Below are 18,597 nucleotides of genomic sequence, written 5' to 3'. Positions count from 1 at the left end.
TATAGATGTATTTCATGTGCCCCTGATTCTGATAGGTTTTCCAAATAATCCAGGTAAGTCAGCTCCAAAACTAGCAATGGAATGAGACACTGCAATTGCTGACTTCACTTCAAACACATTTTCCCCCTTCATATCAGCTGTTTTATACCTACAGACTTTTTCTATTGAAATAGAAGAGTTGGATGGTGCAGCAGCAGTGTGTGTGTGTGGGGGAAGGTCAAACAAACATTAGGGTAGTCACCTTTTAAGATTTCTATTATAAAAACCAGGTTTTTGAAGTGGTTTAGAGTGTAGCCACTGAATAATGCTTTGGGCTAAAGTGTGTTAAACAAGGCTTTAAATAAAAACCACATTTTAAAGTGAGGTTTCCCCAGAAGAAAAATCGGCTGGACAATTTGAGAGCATTGTAAGCACAGTTTGTTGTCATTAGCGCTAGGAATAAAAATAAAGTGAAAGAGTTAAAACCTTCCTTTGGGAAAGGTGTGGGCAACATGTATCTGAGTGAGTCAGGACTGTGCCCATATGATGAGAGGGACCTGGTTGAACCTTTGAGTGTTGCTACAAGTTGCACTCTCTGGACACAATGTGAATTTCGCTTGTTCTTTCTACAAAGTTTTCTTTTCCCCCACGTATTTCTCCTTCCCCAGTGTGTCTTTCTGGCCATTTTTCCAAGCCCTGTGTGAAAGCTCTTGGAGCAGGAGCCGCCTCCCAGCGTGTGCCTGGCACCTTCTCCTGGTACCTGAGTGAGGCCCCCAGGCATTACCGCAGCACGATTGTTCTGGGTAATTGCTGCTTTTTAAAAAGCATTCAGCTCCAAGGAGGCTGCTGTTATTTGTGTATTCCTGTATCTTCCTGATCCTCCAGGACTTCATGCAATACCAGCTGCCTCTCAGAACACTTATCTGACAAGTGATCCTTGGATAGCAAGGGTTTTGCTATCTGTGATCACTTGTGGCTTGTGCTGTTTATTGTTTTGTGGTTTGGTTTTTCCCCCTCTGTGTGTGTGTTCTCGAGGATAGTATTGCTGGTCCTGACACGGGCAATAACACAACTGGAAATTGGGCAGCTTTATCAAAGATCTGTTTCAGTTCACATCATCACACTGTTCCAGCCAAAATGGTCTTTCTTAGAGTGATGGAGTGAGTGATTTCAGTCATTCACTTCTGGAAAAGTTATGACTCAATAAAAGACCAGTGAGGATAAACAGAAATAATCATTGATACCTAACTAGACTTTTCTGGCTTAACTGTGGGTTTGCTTTTGTTTCTGATGATTATTTTGTTATAACCCCAGAAACGTTGGTTGGAGGGGATCTGTTAAATTCTTTTCCATCTTTTCTCCCCCTCACTGCACTCCTACCCCTTTTAAAAGTACAGGGATCAGGCATCAAAAGCACCAAGGGAAGTTGCCAAGGTAGCCTGGGACATCCCAGGCAGTTGTGTCTCCCTCTGTAGCACTCTGCCACATTCCCAGTCTGGGATTTTAGGAAGATGATAATTTAGGAGTTGTTTGTGGTAGATGAGAGGAATATTGTTTAATAATGAACTAATGCTAGGAATTTTCAGCCTTAGTCTAAAACAGGGAGATTTTGAGGAACTTAGTCCTGCAGTGCACTGATATTCATTCATTCAATTATTGTGCCATTTAATTAAAGTTTTTGTCTTATTTTCTTTTTTATAACTAGGAAAATATTTTTCCATTTGTTATAGAATTGTATAATGAATGCTGTTGTTTTGAAAAGCAGAGAAAGTCCCTGTAGAGGCTGAATTTCAGAACTTGGGAGTTTCACCTAAATAGAATGAAATGTTTCACAAAAAACACAATAGTCTTCCTGTTATACTTAACAGATGTCTCAAGGCAAGTCATTTTATAAACCAACCAATGTGAGATGGATAAGTAGATAAATAATTGTTGCATACAAAACAGCTTCTGTTTCTTTTCCCTGAAGGGCTTCAGGCCTCTTATATCGGCTTATGCTATATTTCAACATGGACAAAAATAAGTCTGTCTTCTCTTTGAAACCTTTTCAAACCAGCCATCTGCTTTGCCACTCATATTCAGATCTACACCAATATTTTTTCAGGGTAGGTGTAGCATATGAGTTGGGATTTTTAACTCTTTCTAGTTTTTCTACTTCTATTTCTTTTCTTTATTTAAAGTTAAGAAGTGCATTTAAAATAAATTTCTGGCAAAACTCAAAGCAGGCCAAATAAAAAAAGTGCTGCGTAGTTCTAGCTATGTTAAAGTTCGTGTGTTGAGTGTTAGCAACTGTGTTCTTTGGTTTTATAGTTGTTGGGTTTTAAATGCCAAGTAACTTGTGGAGGGGACAAGGGACAAGAGAGGGAAATAATATCTTAATTATTTTTTGTGCCCTGGTGCCCCTTGCAAAGCAGACTTGTCAGCTGTATTGTGAGGATACAATGGCAAGAATTTGTATTCTATAAATATTGATGAAAAGACGTTTGAAGCTCATGAAAAATTTATTAGAAAATATGTTGAAAGATGTTTTGGCTGCTGGCTGGCCACTGGTAACCATGCAGTGTCAGAGAGCAGCTTGTTTTGCTGGTAGGTGTTTATTGTAGAGGGAAGATGCTGTTTTCATGTACTAAAGGACAGCTGCTGACTCTGAAATTGATGTGGGTAAATCCAGGTTACACTATTACACTCTCCATTGTTTTACTTTTTTTGTTTTTTTACACTTTTTTGCACTCTTTACCCTGTTTCCAGTCTTGCAACAAAATGTCTTAAGTGTTTTCACTCTTGAACTGTGGACAGGTTGGTGTTGAGGAAGAGATGCTGAGGACCAGGACAGTGTTCCTCATCAATGGCTATAGATCAGTGTTCTTTGGGACAAATTTCCTCTGGCCTTTGAGGGAGCTGGAAGTCAGAACCTCTGATTGCTGGTGTCCTACAATATCCTCGAGTGACAAAGCAGGACAAGGTGGACAGAGCAGAGTCAGCGTGGTATGAGCAGCTCTGACTGCTGAGATTTGTGGCTGTGGCTTGGTTCCAGCCACAGCAGGAAAACAAGGGGGGATAAACACTTCCACCATGAACAGAGCAGTGGGGTTTTGGGGTGAAAATTTCCCAAACATTGATGCAGAAATCGATTTTTTTAGAGAGAAATGTTATTTCCTGTGAAGTACCAAAATACACCCATTTTTATATGCAGTTCTCATTAAAGGTAGGCATCTGCAAGTGTTTAAAACATTCCTGCTTTTCCCCAGTATTAGTTTTAAATCTTAAGCTTCTTGTTTTACAGACCAAATGGTAACCAGTTTAACCTATTAAAGATAACTAAAAAAGAAGCAAAGAAAAACAAACCCTGAAGGTTTCAAGCAGCAATAACTGCAAAACAGAGATCATCAGCTTATGGCTGGATTTATTTTTAGAGAAATATTCATGATGTTCAGGAGCCTGAAGGCAATTTGGCATCTCCTCATGCACCTGAAGGTGGCATCTGGGCATCCTGCTAGCACAGCATGGCTCATGTGCTATTTCTTTCTTGTGTCGTCACTGGAGAGTTTAGAGAGCTGCTGTGTGGATTGAGGTTGTAGGAAGTGCTGACATTCCCATGCAGCTGCTGTCACTGCAGAACCCTGGGCTGATTGTGGGCCAGCATTTTCACATGATACTTCTTCTCTGCCCTAATACTCAAATATTAAAACTTCTTGTCAGTGGGCAACTGTAGGCTGGAAATTTGGATGTCAGATCACCATTAAAATAATAAAGATTTAGAGTAAAATAATGTTTTGCTAAGGAGAGGTTGCTACAACCAAGAAGTGTTTGTTGCAATATGAAATAGGAAAATATTATACCTTTTGGAGAGTAAAAAAAACCCCAAAACATTTGGGATGGGTGGCTTGCTTCCAAAAACCAAGGAGCTGAACTTTGAATGGCTTGTTTGGGTTATGGCAGTGCCCAGAGATAAAGACCTCAGGGAGGAGTGCTGCCTGAAGCTATAGCATGGAGATACAGCAGGTGGTGTGTAGGAGAAGGGAACCTTTATTCCCCTTTTTCTGGTTCTTGCCAGTGGGAGACCTCCAGTTCAGAGGCCCAGTAGCAAAGTTTGAAAATTCAGCTCAGGTGTTGATTCTGAAATTTTTAAAGCACAAGCTCAGCCATCTTAGATCTTCCCTCTGAACTGAGGATGCTGGGGTGGGGCTGGAGGAGTTCAGCTGGTTCAGGAGCCAGACTGAATTGAAATGTCATTCCTCTTGATACTGCTTATTATTCAGAAAATGGGAAAAATAAATACAGGTTTTTTTATTTTTATTTTTAAGGTTAGGAGGTTATTGAACTGTATCTTGCTGAGCCCTTTTTTGTTGCAATTTGAGGAATTGAGTATTTTTAATAAGAGTAATATGATGTAATAGTTTGGTACTCCTGGATAAGAGTATTCCTGTTCCCATCTGTACCCTTTTATTACTTCCCTGGTACCCTCTCTGGCTCTCAGCCCCTGTGTTGAGCCAGTTCAGGTTACTGGAGGGTTAGGTGTTGGCACTGCAGAGTATCTGAGGGAATTCTGGAATCAGAGCAGGGGAAAGAGTGAGGCCTGTGCTTAGGGAGCAGGAATGCCTCCCTTGGCAGCCACAGCTGGGCTTGTAGAATGCATCCACAGCTCTACCATTTAGGACCTTCCTGTTTCTTCTCATCTCCATTTGCTCCTGGCATTGATTTCTTGATGTTTCCTTCACTGCTCTCACCTGGTTTGCCAGCCTGAGCTACTTTGGGTTTGGTTTGCCTAGAAAACCCTCCTAAGTGCTCTTTTCTGCCATGTCACCTGTGGGGAGGATGGAAGAAGGGAAATGATGTTCTCCAAACTGGGATGTGTGTTACCCTGCTGAGTAACAACACACTTCATGCTGCTTCCTTCTGTTCCCTCTAGCAGCCTCACTGGTACAAATGACTTGGCAGTGGTGCCTGTGCCCAGGCTTAGCTTGGCCCTGGTTGCCTAAAAACCTGGGAAGAGAGAACTGGACCAAAAGCTCCCAAGTGCCACGCTGGTGTTTGCACAGGACCCTCCTTCCCTCTGAGGTGTGACACAGCACGGTCACTGCACGGTTGTTTCCTGTGGAGGATTTATCAATGGCAGCAGAAATTTCTCTGCTGCTCTTGTAGGCACGTGACAGAGCTCTTGGAGGCTTGGAGTGCTCTGTGCTGGCTCTGTTCAGTAGCTCTAAGGCCATGGGCATGAGCCCAGCATCCACTCAGGATGGGGATCACCAAGAGACTTCCCAGTGATAACGGCCTTCAGCTGGAATTCACCTGGCCCACAAGTGAACCAGTGACCCTAGAGGTGAAGGGCTCAGGCATTGTATCAAATTACAAATCATCCAAACCATCTACATCTTTCAAGCTGTTGATTATAGAAACTGTTCAATTTCTTGAGATACCATGTGTAGATAATTGGGAATGTTGTGCTAAACTATGGAGCTTGCTGGCCAACCCTGCTTGCTCATAATTACATGAGATATAGTCTGTCACCACTGAGAGACATCAAAAGAATGTCAGCTGACCTATTAATCTGCAAGCATCTGCAGATTCCTCATAATAAAGGTAATTGTACTTTGGTGCCTTTTAAGTTATCAGACAGTGTAATTTTTTTTTGTGTACCTGAGAATTCAGTCAGTGTAGTCCTTGTGCATTAGATATTCCCTGGGAAATGGAATGACTTAATTTCCAGCCTTGCCTTCATATGCCTGTGTTTGGTCTAATTTAATTTTACAGGAATCCCCATGTTCTTAGCTATAACTGCTACTTGGAAAGGTCAGTGTTTTATGAATAGTATGATGATTATTCATGTGTATCATTACAGTGTCACAAAATGGGATGCAAGATTCAAATTTTAATCTCCTACAGATGCGTAAACCTACAGAAACTCTGCTGGCTTTTGTTGAAGTGCAGTGACTTAGCAGATTGTCTCTGTCTTTATATGGCATGTTTAAATATGTTCTGTTACTGCAATGTTTATATTTGGCTAGAAGGGATAGAGAGCATAAGAATAGTGTTTCTTTGTCATAGTCATGCATGCTGACCTAATACTTTTGCTTTCTGTCTTTATAATATTTATGCAGTATTTAACTTGACCAACAATGTGGACTTGGAGAACACCAAAAAGAAAATGGAGCTGTATCAAAAGGATAACAAAGAAGTCATTCAGAAGAATAAGTTAAAACTGGTTAGTTAACTTCTCTCCCCTACAATTTTTATTCATTTGTTAAAGAATTAAAGGATTTGTGGAGTACTTTCTGAAAACAAATCAAAGCTGGAAGCACTGTACAGGGTTCTTTGTATTTAAATATTGAGGTTGAAATGTAGTTATGCTTTATTTTGGGAAGGGCTGGAGGAGAGGGGCAGGCAGCAGAGCCTGTGTGTGATACATCACCAGGACATGTGTGCTGGCAGTGTCGTTGGACAATGGCCAGGAGAGATGAAGTTCATTCCTACACCAGGACAATCGTTCCTTTCTCATCTGAAGGAAAAAAGAAATCCAGACTCAGACATTATGAAGCTCCCAGGAGAGAGTTGTAAAACTGAGGCAAAACACAGGCCTGGTTTATGCAAAATTTGAAATAAAAGATGTTGAAACAAACATTAAAACTTCTGTTCAAGAGCTGATAACAGTAACATCAGGGATATTGTATATATAATCTATGCAAAACACAGGGCTCTTTGAAGATTCATTCATTAAATTATGGCTCACATATCATTTTGTTCTTTAAAAATAAACTTGCATGCATTTATTCCTGTAAGAAAGGTTTAATCTGTTAAATATTTTTTCAGCATAAAAATACACATTGTTATCAGTTCTTGAAGGAAAATGTCTGCCCAGAGTGTGACATAACAGAGGTTTGTGTTTGTAATCCAGTTGCACTAAGGACTTGCTTTCAAATCAGTAGGGGTGAAATCCTCACTCCCCTGAAGTCTGTGGCAAAACTCTGGGTGATTTCTTTAGCTCTAGGATTTCACAGGAGGAGATTGGAATCTGAAAAATGTTTGTTTGAACCTCTTCCTTTTAAAGGCAAGGAAATTTCCCTAGGGGTCCATCTCTGATCTGTTATCCTGTCTCTGACACTGTGCAATATCCTCTGCTTCAGAGCTTGAGGAGACCTGCCAAAGCTTTGGCTGTGTCTTATTTTCCAGTGGAGCTGCAGCCTCTGGGGTCACAGTGAGAGCAGCTCTGCCTCAGCCCACCTTCCCTTCGAGGAAGTGGCTCTGACAGCCTGGCCTGGGGCTGGCTGATGCTGTCAGGCAGCTCTGTAATGCCCTGTACCCCTCTCAAGCCCCCAGCACTTCTGTTTGCTGTGCTCCACAGTCCTGCTGGCTGCTGGAAGCTGGGCAAGCCTGTGGGAATCCAGACTCACTGAAGAGCTGGAAACATTTCTCCTTTTTTTTTTTCTTTTTTAACATTTGAAACGTTCATAATTTCTTTTTCAACAATTGAAACATAATAATAGACTCTACATGGTGGTTATTACAAAAACTGCATGATCTTGTCCATAAATTTCCCTCTCTCCTAACAGCTGAAGGGTTGCTTTTCCTCTCCAGCTCCTTCTAGAAAGTTTTGAAATATCTTTACTCCATGTGTGGTAAAAGGTGTCCTGCTTTCTTGCTTAAACTTCTTATGGCCATTGTCCCTGCTTTCTTGACTTAATTTTTTCTGCCCACTGTAATAGATTGCTTCTGAGGGATATAGATGTTTTCTGTCCCTCTTGTTGTTTTTGTTACCCTTTGCCTGTTCCAGTGTGATTTGTGCTTGGCAGGCAGAATGGGCCAGAATTGAATGCAGAGATCTTAATGCCTCTCATAAAGGAACTCCGTTTTCCCATCTCTGCTGGAAATACATTGATCCTAAGACTGTTCTTCTCTTGTAGTTTAGAAAAAAAAATTGAAGATCTTGGTGTTCTTGTAGTTATAAATTGTTTTTTTTAAATGTATAGATACTTATATACACTTTTTATTTTTAAAACCATGTACCCTGTGTGCACTACAGCTTTTCCAGTTTCTCCCTTAAATATTTGCAGTTCTCCAGTCACAGGGTGACTTGTTGCTTCCTACTTTATCACTGGATGTTTAATTTCACTTGCTGCTTTGTGCAGTCTTGAAATAGTTGTGTCTGAATTCTGTGATGTGAATGTGTGTGTTTTCCTGATTATCCTTTCCTGAATGTGGCAACACATGATTTTACTTTCTATTTACTTCTTCACTTGTAGGCTTGAGTTTACTCCAGGCTTCACTGTCATCATCTTTCCCTTCACGTATTAGGACTGTATTTAGATTATCTTTAGTCTGGACACAACCCTTGCTGCCTATGGAACACGTCTCTTCTCTTTTACTGTTTAAAGAATTTGATCTGACACGTGATAATTCTTCCATTTTCCTGTAGTCTGCTCTGGTTTAGGTTTGTTTATCAGTTTACTTATTTCAGACTATAATTTTTCTGGGCTGTTTCTTCAGACTTGGTCTGTCAGCACTTCCCTACAAGTTTTCTTCTGTTTCAGTGCAAATTCCAGGCAGTCTTTAGAGATAAATGTGGAAGAGCCTTGGAATGTCTCAAAAACCCTGAGCTCTTCTGTTCTGTTGACCAAACTAACTAAATCCCTTAATTCTCAGACGTAACCTAAGTTAGAAGTTTGGGGATTTTCTTGTTTGTTTTTTTTCCTTCCATTAAATGCAAAGAGACCCCAGTTCCAGGTGGTTGCTGGTTGGTGAGCAGTTTTTTACCAGTGTCACTGCACCAGTTACAAAATGGAAGCAGCTTCTGTTGGCTCAGTGGCAGGTGGTGACATCTCCCAGGAGTAACTGGGACCCACTGGCTCAATCTGTCTGGTGAAGGGATTTTGTTTTTGCAGATTCTGGCTTTTATTAGGTAGCTGTGCTTTATGATTAAAACAAACTTTACTATGGCCTTGGCCTCAATAATGATCACAGAATCATAGAAGAAGCTGAGTTGGAAGGGACCCACAAGGATTATTGGGTGTGCAGCTCCTGGCCCTACACAGCACCATCCCCAAGAGTCCCTCCCTGTGCCTGAGAGCATTGTCCAAACCCTCCTTGAGCTCTGCCAGGCTTGGTGCTGTGCCCACTGCCCTGGGGAGCCTGTTCAGTGCCCAACCACCCTCTGGGTGAAGAACCTTTTCCTGATATCCAACCTAAACCTCCCCTGACACAACTTCAGGCCATTCCTTTGGGTCTTGTCACTGAGCACCACAGAGAAGAGATCAGTGTCTTCCCCTGTGATGTTTTGCTGAAACTCCTTTCATCAATAAATCATCCATTTAAGTTTATAAAATTTTAATTATCTTGCCATTTTTACTGCATCTCCCTTTGCTTTAGTATGTTAAATGGAGAAGATTTGGAAAATGTTTCCTGTATGTTTTTGCTTGTACCTTCTAGCAACCAAACTGACATTCTTTTGATCCACCTTCTTTATAAAATTGCTTAATCCTCTTATTTTCCTCTGTCTCTAAGCCCTCTTCTGTTTTTTTATTTTTTCACTGTGATTTTCAAATACAGATTACCTAATAGTTTGCACATTAAAAAAATCCTTGCCAAGAAATAGATCTGTAACAAGAACTTGTCATTTTGTACTAGTAATCTTTCTTTTCATCTCATGTCACATGTCTGCAATCCAGGTTATAGGAAAAATTCCTTATTTTCTAAAAATGTGACATTTTCACAGTTAATGCTTAATGACATAGGCTTCCCTATTAATAGTCACATATTTGTAATTTCTCATTTTTCTTCTACACCACTGACAAGCACAGTGTGCTTTGCAAAGAAGATGCAGCTGATGAGTGGGATGATCAGGAATAGTATTGTGGAATTGTGTTTTTGTTCATCCTACTTACATCATTGAGTTATAGGATGTGTAGGAGCCGAGGGGGGCTCACTTAAGAGTGAAAGTGTAGGGAAAACCCCTTCCCTAACATTTAAGGGGTCAGATCTGACTCCAGCGAGCAGCAAGTTAAAAATCTTAACTTTACACTGGACAATGAGGAGGTACAATAATCATCCATTATCACCTTAAAATTCTGCTTTAAAGGGTAGAATTTGGCTGCTTTCCCCTTGCCTGGCCTGGCTGGGGTCCTTGGGGGGCTGTGGGGTTGCTGGGAGCTGATTTCTGATTTCCCTCTCAGACGCGGGAGCAGGAGGAGCTGGAGGAGGCTCTGGAGGTGGAGCGGCAGGAGAGCGAACAGAGGCGCCTGTTCATGCAGAAGGAGGAACAGCTCCAGCAGATGATAAAAAGGAAGAATAAACAGGCACTCCTGGATGATCTGGTGAGTAACAAAAGCAGAAGCTTTGAAAGCTCAGTAGCATTGACATCCATCTCTGTCACTGCATGGAGTTAACAGATCTGTCCCCGTTTCCCTGTTTTCTCTTCCCTGTTTTCCCTGTTTCCATTCTCTCACCTGTTATTTATTTCAGTGGTGCAAACCACTCTGGTTTTGGTAAGCTAGGGGCTGGATGAAGGCTGCTGCTGGGATTTGTAGTTCAGCTCTACCTCTGTTGGCTTATTAAGCAGTTCTGAGGAGTGGCTGAGATGTGTGGAAGCATAAAGGTCTTCAGGAGGTGCTTCTTGGCTCAGCCACCTGTGCAGTGGAGATGGTGGAGAGCAGGGGACAGTAACCTCATGAGTTATCCAAGCATTGCTCAGCCCTTTCTCAGTCAGAGCACCTAAATGATTGGTGGTTCCTTTGTATGCAAAAACTACTCTGACGGTGTTCACAGGGGTCTGAGGATGAGGGAAGAGATGAGGATCTGACTCCATGTTTCAGAAGGCTTGATTTATTATTTTATGATATTTATTAAAACTATACTAAAAGAATAGAAGAAAGGATTTCATCAGAAGGCTAGCTAGGAATAGAAAAGCAAGAATGATAACAAAGGCTTGTGTCTCGGACAGAGTCTGAGCCAGCTGACTGTGATTGGCCATTAATTAGAAACAACTCTATGAGACTGATCACAGATCTACTTTTTGCATTCCACAGCAGCAGATAACCATTGTTTACATTTTGTTCTTGAGGCTTCTCAGCTTCTCAAGAGAAAAAAATCTGAAAGAAAAGATTTTTCAGAAAATATCATAGCTACAGATTACTACAATGAAAAGTTTTCTGCCTTGAGTGTGTCATGTTCTCTCACTGCAACTTCTCCTGTACAAGTTGCTCCTTCTGAAGTGAATGAAGCTTGTATAGACACACAGAGGAAAACTCAGAAACTCTGCTTTTGGAAATGGTGGTAATCTTGATTAATTTACTGATTCTCCATCTCAAATGCAATAATGTGTGGGCATAGAGAAACTCACTCGATGTGTTACTTGAGGTTCACATCTCAGTTTTTTCAAAACAAGAGTGTGTACAGACATGCCCACACACACAATCACAGGTTTAACACCCATGAGGACAGTCTGTGTACACACAGCCTGTGTGTAACCTTGAGGGAAATCAGAAAAAAGAAGTGTGTATGCATACATGCACGTGTTCAGCTGTGTCAGTGTGGTTTAAAGCTGCTTGGCATATCCAAATCATATTTTTTCTCTTGTATCAGTGCATCTCAAACTAATACAGTGTTAATTCTTGCTTGTAGTCTTAGTTCTTATTCGTGATAGAGATGGTTTTCTACTTTTCCTGGAAAAGTAGAGTTTCTCTTTGAGCCAGTGCAGAAGGCACTGACATGGAGAGAGGATCTAAGTGAAATTTAGGAGTTTCAGAGCCTTCTGAAGAGATAGATGCCTTGCTTCAAGCCAGGGTTCCTGGCAACCTGTTACTGGTTTTCCTTTTGTAGGCAAAAGCAGAGATGAGCAGAAAACTTCTTAAAAAAAAATAAATTCAAGCCTGTATCTTTACATCCAGCAATCTATTTTCACTTTAAAAGTAAATGCTTTTACAGCCCACACAATTAGGAGTAGTGGATAAAATAATAAAAACTCCACTATGAATTTGAATTTTCTCTCTCAGAATATGGATTTGGAGTTTCTGACTTTTTAAAAACCTGTTCTGAAACACACTCCTAACTGACTAGAGACCAGTGACTGATGTGTGGTTGTTTAATTTTTTTTTTAAACACAGCATTTGGTTTTACTGGAAACCTTCACCAGGTGGCTTGTAGAAAGAATAGCTATAAATAACCCTTAAAACATGACTAAAATAAGTAGTTTTAACTGTGATTGCATATGTATTGCTATTAAAACATATCTTAATATTCTAAAAACAATATAAAGGTGATTTTTAAAGGCTGAGGGAGGAAACTGCACAGTTTCAAGTTGTGTCTCTGTTTCTGAAGGGGCAGTGTCAACTCAAATTTGAGTCAAAACTTGTTTTGTAATTTTACTAAGGTTTATAAAACCAGCACTGAGGTGTTTGTGTAATGACTTACAAAGTCTCTGGAAAACCAGTGGTTGTTAAATAAATAAACATTTCCTATGGTCTCTGAAATCTGAAAATGAAACTGATCATGAGTAAAACTTAATAGAGAAATGCAGCAAAAGCCAAGCATAAGCAGCAGCAGTGTAAAGAATTAACTTAATCTTATATCTGTGGTTGCTGGTTCTGTGCTAAACCAAAAAGGATTAATTTCTGGCTACAGAGATACCAGTGGTAACACCACTGGCTCTGCAGGATTGTGAGGGCAGAGGAAGGTGAGAATCTGACATTGGTTTTGAATCTTCTCCTTTGGACAGATTACCTGGTGTGATCAGCCTACAGACCACACCTACTGAATCTTGGTAATTTTTTTTTTCAAGTTTGGCCCTGCCACTGGGCAGCAAGAAAAAAATTAAAGACACATTTTTTGTGTTGTACAAGTAGAGATGTCAGGAATTTTCATTGTCAAGAAATGAATTTTACCTTTGGTGCTGAAGTCTTACAAAGCTGCAGATCTCATGGAATCATAGAAATGTTAGGGTTGGGAAGGTCCTTGGAGACCATCCAATTCCAACCCCCTGCCATGGGGAGGGAAAACCTCCACTAGAGCAGAGTGCTCAGAGCCCCATCCAACCTGGCCTTGAACATTCACAGTGTTGGAGCATCCACAGCTCCTCTGGGCAGCCTGTGCAGGACTTCACCACCCTCTAGAAAGAATTTCTTCCAATGTCTAATCTAACCCTGCCCTCTGTCAGTTTGGAGCCATTCCCCTTGTCAGGCTGTTGTAAAGAGTCTCTCTCCATCTCTTTTGTCAGCTCCTTTCAGGTACTGGAAAGCCACCATGAGGTCACTCCGAAGTGTTCTCTTTTCAGGCTGAGCAATCCCAAAGCCCTCATCCTTTCCTCATGGGACAGGTGCTCCTTCCCTCCCATCATCTTGGTGGTGCAGGTCATTAGATGTGTTACTTGTGGTGGTTTCATATGGAGGAAAGGTCTCAATTGTGTGCAAAAGTGTTTGAGAATGCTCTACCATCTTCAAAGAGCTGATCATTTAGGTACTCCAGAGGCACAGAAAAATGTTTGGTATTCTAAATGTTGTGCTGTGGGCCCAGCCTGGTTTGTGGCCAGCCTGGGGAATGCAGGGGCTCATCCAGAAAGGGCCAAGGCTCCATGAACCCATCCTTGGCTGGGAACAGGGTGGGAAAGGCCAGTGGAAAGTGCTGGAGAGTTCAGCAAGGCATTGGGGGGTGGGATCCAAGCTCTGCAGGCAGAGCAGTTGGGTCCTTTTTGCCTCCCTAATTAGGCAATTCCTGTGTTATCTGCATTGTTGGTCACCTTTTTTACAGTAGAACCTCTCACTTTAAAAGCACAATACCCTGTTGTGATTTAGATTTGCAGTCTCAAATGCACTTTGTGCATCACTGGGAGAGCTGTATGAGTATTTAATTTTGGGTTGTTGTTTGCTTGGGGATTTTTTTTTAACCTTGGATAATCCAGGCTGAGTAAAATATTAAGGCACTTTTTTATGTGCTGTACAAATTTTCTCACATGTATACAGAGGATTCTAAGATGATCTCTTGTGTTTTATGGGACTTGCACTTTCTTGTTCAACAGCCCATAATTTCCAGGCATGAGCACAACGGGAGAGGAGCAGGTTTTCCCTGGACTGTGGCATAGCTTGGAGCCAGGCAAAGGCTTTAAAGAGGTCAAATCCACACTTTCACCAGAATGTCAAGGGTTTTGAGACAAATCTTCCAGGAACTGTTGTGTAGAACCAGCTTTGTTCATAGTGTAGACAGTTTGTTTTCCCATACAGAAAATTGCTGGTATGGATAAACACGGGGTTGGAACTTCCACGTGTGTTAATAGTTAACAGAAGGGCTCTGGGCATATTCAAAAGGACAAACAATCAGGATGTGGTGCCTTGCTGGCATACTGGGTTTCCCACAGTTGTGTAATCTGGTTACTGCTCATTGTGTGAACTCCTGAGAAGCTGGTTAAAAATTGGCTTCCTTGAATCATTTTATTAGAAATGCAGTGAGTGTTTAAGGAATATGAACAAGAAAATGAACAAGGGAATGCTTTCCACTCTTCCCTTCTCCCCCAACGTGTTAAATCTGGTCATTGAAAGAGTTCAACATCCTTAACCTCTGCTGACAGCACGTGCTGCTGCATGCAGGTTAGAGATGTACAACACTTGAAAGAAGCAGACTCTAAACTCTAGTGCATTTGTGGTCCAGATTTTCTCCCAGTTGTCCAGAAATTAGATGTCCTCTACAATTTAGGTTTTTAGCATCTTCCCTCCCCTCTTCCCAGCTGATCACAGAAATGCAAGTAGGAAGCTGTGCCTTAGATGTTGTATTTGTGCTTCTGGGCCAGATCTTGTCTTGTGAGATTTTTCTGCTTTTATAGTGGATTCTAGTGGTAAGGCAAAGGGAGTGTAATAAAATGTAGAGAGGGGAAAAGACTGGAGAGTGATGTGAGAAGTCAGTGTACAACATGACTGTTCTTCATGATCACTTCAGAGGATTTCTCTAGGTACCATCAAAACAACAAGGCATCTTGTGGCACTCAAAACATCCAACTTCTTACCTTGAACTGAATAATTAAAAAATCACAGTCCTGTTAATAAAATCTGTTTGGTTTTGTGAATAAGAAATGTGGTTTATAGTTCAATATTTGCTTGGCTCTTTGAAACAGAATGTGTGAGGGCCTTAGGAATAAAATACTGTGTTAGAGCAGTCCAGGAAGAATCTGTCTGAACTTCTTCCCTGCTCTCAACTTCATGGCAGTTCTAGCCAGGAATTCTCAAGGATTTCTGTGTGCATGTAGATAGTCACATTAGTCTCTTAGAAAATTACTTAGCCAATAATTTCCTGACTCTCTCAAATATGCACTTCTATATATGTATGCTAATAATCATTCTGTCCTGACAGTTTAAGTAATTCATTTGCTTAACTATTCATTTTACTACTTTTTATATATATATATATATATATGTATTTAAAAATTGGCTGGCCTCCCTAAAAATAAGTTGCTGAAGGAGAAAATAAATATGCTGTTGGTTGCACTTACAATAGTGCCATTGTGCAGAGCAGAGCAAGGATCATTTCCAAACGGCCTCAGGTGAAATCTAATGGGAAACAATTTCAAACTGGTCTGAGTTCATTGGGAGAAAGAATCTGTCTTAGATAAACATCTGATCCAAGTTATACTACTCAGTATTATTCCTTCTCTGATTAAGTTCTAATTTTTTTTATTTTAATAAATATTGTTGCATTGGCCAGTTGGAATAAGGAGCCTGTTATGTTGTCTTTAATGTGGATTTTATAAAAATGGTTGTTTGCAGGTTACTCTGATTTATGGGGTTGCTGCAGCTTTTTCTTATTACTGAAAATGATCCTTTTCTGTAAACTGTTGCTGAGGGAGAGGATACTTGGCATTCTGCTGTTCTCCTAGTGATGGCCTTGCAGTCACAGCTTGCAGTTTGGAAGAATGTGCAGTGTTAATTAATATTTGTTTTGGTCTAGGACTCAAATTTATTCCTCATATGTTTACAGGAGAGCTCTGATCTTCCTGCCTCTCTGCTCTTAGCTCAGCATAAGGACAGATCTACTCAGCTAGAAATGCAGCTGGAAAAACCCAAACCTGTCAAACCAGTCACGTTTTCCACAGGCATCAAAATGGTAAGATTTACTTGTTTGGTTTTTTTAAAATGCATTTCAGAAGATCAAGGAGTTCCTCATATGAAATTCAGTAGTTTTTTAAACCTGAGTTGCATGTTACATGAAATAGACTGTTTGCTTCCAATTAAATAAGTAATTAGGAATTAATTGAAGAATTTCATCACTGTGTTAGTTGTGATATTGTGATGACCCACCCAGCAGAGTTATCACAAATATATGGAACATTTTCATTGTGTTGTTGTCAAAAAACAAACTATACTTCTCTCCCTCTGAAATTGTGGTGTCCTTGAATTATTTTTCTTGTTTCTATACCAATTATGGAAGTTAAAATTTTTGAAGTTCAATAATCATCTGCACTTTCTTCAGATTTATTTTGAGCACAGGAGTAATCTGTGAGTATGAGACTGACAATCTAGAAAATGATGCCAAGGTTAAGGACTCTATTTTCATTGTTATTTGGCTCTAGGAAGCAACAATTTTTGCAAATGTGTCACTGTTAGGGTGGCAGCTGAAGATGTCTCAGCATTCCTGTTCTGTGTCATGACATGGCACAAGCACACACCAGCCTGAGTACGTAAATGTAAAGCTGGGGTTGGGAGCACCAGCTGGTTTTCTGCACCTTGCTGATTTTCTGCTTTGTATTGTTTTAAATCTCTTTTTAGACTTTTTTTTAAATCTACTTTTTCTAGACTTTGTATTTTAAAATAGATGATGGTAAACTGAATGTCTTGAAAATAGCCAACACTCTACTCTCCTCAAGAAACCAAGAAGTCGGCAAAGCAAAAATCTGTGCATCAAGCTAATTTCCTATCAGTAATCAATTTATTTTTGTCATGAATATTTGTGCTGTGTTCATTGTCTGTTAAAGTGTTCACAGTGTGGAAGCATTTGCAGCCTATTTGTCCAAAAGCAATATCAGTTTTTGTAAGGCTGTGTGGATTGTTTTCTTGTTTTCCTGTGGTGGAAATTGATCTTCTTCCTATTTCTTTTAAAAATCTAAGTCTGGGGGAGATTGATATGCTTTGTGAGAGATTTTCTGTCTGTGTAGAAAAGCCATTGGACAGAAAATGCCTGTTCTGTTTAAAAAATACTCTGTCTGAATAGCTGTACTTTTTCTTGCTGTTAAAAAATATTGTCAGAATTTCTTAAAGCTGTGTCTTTTCTGTGGGCAAAGGAAGATGATCAGCTGATGTATGTCATGAGGACAGTTGGAGTATTTTCTAATTTGTTTAAAAATTAATATTAAATGCAGTATGTGTTAGTGGACATTTGAGATCTGCAGCCCTAAGTAAGTTTCATCCAGGAATGATGAAAGACTTGGATGAGGAGACTTCCAGCAGCAGGACATTTAAATCCTAATGTTTGGAATAATAGGGGATATGCCAGATAGCTAATTGCTAATTCATCAGTGTTCAGAAAATGTGAATAGAAAAATAACTTAATTTGTTCAATCTGAGGAAACAAAAATTACCTCACCTTGACTAATCTTACTCCTAAATTGGAAAAGAACAATTTAGTTGTACTTATTTCTATTCATGTTTTTAAACAGTACAGTTAAGGATAGAAGCATTTGAAGTTGGTGACTACTATTTATGGAAAATGGATTGCATCAAAATTTTACACCAACAAAATTACAGGTTTTGCTTAGAAAGATGAATGTTTCCTTATTTTCTTTACAGGTGCTTGATTTATTTATTACATGACTTAAAAAATAGAAATTCTATTACACAATAATAACAATATTGATACTCTGCACAATAAATGAATAAAGTGTCTAGCCTGGGAATGTTTCTGTGGGTGTTCTGCTAGGAGGCAGCTCAGTGCTTGGAAGCAGATGTTGAATTTCTGTGGATATGTGCAAATTGGCAGTTTATAGGGTCACTTTGACAAACTGGCCTCATTTGAATGAAATGTGTTTTAATGAGGCTGAATGCAAAATGAGAAATAGAAGAGTAAATAAATCCCCAGCCTGGTCAGGCACTGGGAAGAGGATTTGGAAGTTTAGCTAAGCAAGTAAACCCGTTTGACCCTCAGCCACAGTGTGTGTGGGAGGCCTTGGGTATGTGAATAGTCCAGCAATAAATAGGAAAGACTTCTCCTCCTGAATGCAATATTGGGAACAGTTGTGGACTGCAGAGTTCTGCTGGCTGCATTTTGAGTGCAAAAATCAGAAAGAACGTGAAAAGGAGCCACAAAAGTCCATTCAAAGGTAGAAAGATCTGCTCTGTGTGCTGCATTCTGCCTCTGGTTGGGGAGATGGTTCAGGTATGACTCAATTTACACCAAGTACCTCCTTAGCACAGAACATGCCAGGTCTGAGCAGTGCAGCATTAAATGTAGCAAGTAACCTCAGTTAAACAAATACCATCTAAATAGGAACTGAAGGAGGGAATAAGGCCTAAAGTTCACACAATGTTCTGCTGGTTAATTGGCCTCACTCTTAAAATTGACTCTGGAATGCAATGAAATCTCAAATTCTTGATGTTGTCAGATTAGGATTGGGGTGCACCTTGGAAAGTTGCTGTATTTATCAAATGCAAGTTTGCT

At 40.2% G+C, this 18,597-nt stretch overlaps 1 protein-coding gene across 1 annotated transcript in view; it reads left to right on the top strand.

Moving 5' to 3' along the window:
- MNAT1 (MNAT1 component of CDK activating kinase) overlaps positions 1–18,597 on the top strand; it is a 119,410-nt gene that overhangs the window by 38,503 nt on the left and 62,310 nt on the right. The window contains exons 4-6 of the mRNA XM_030948553.1: positions 6,078–6,181; positions 10,143–10,283; positions 15,925–16,050. Of these exons, the coding sequence (XP_030804413.1) occupies positions 6,078–6,181; positions 10,143–10,283; positions 15,925–16,050 (371 nt within the window). The remainder of the gene's footprint in view (positions 1–6,077; positions 6,182–10,142; positions 10,284–15,924; positions 16,051–18,597) is intronic.

This window comes from Camarhynchus parvulus, chromosome 5, assembly GCF_901933205.1.
Source record: "Camarhynchus parvulus chromosome 5, STF_HiC, whole genome shotgun sequence".
Lineage (NCBI taxonomy): Eukaryota > Metazoa > Chordata > Aves > Passeriformes > Thraupidae > Camarhynchus > Camarhynchus parvulus.
This window is presented reverse-complemented; position numbering and strand designations above follow the sequence as displayed.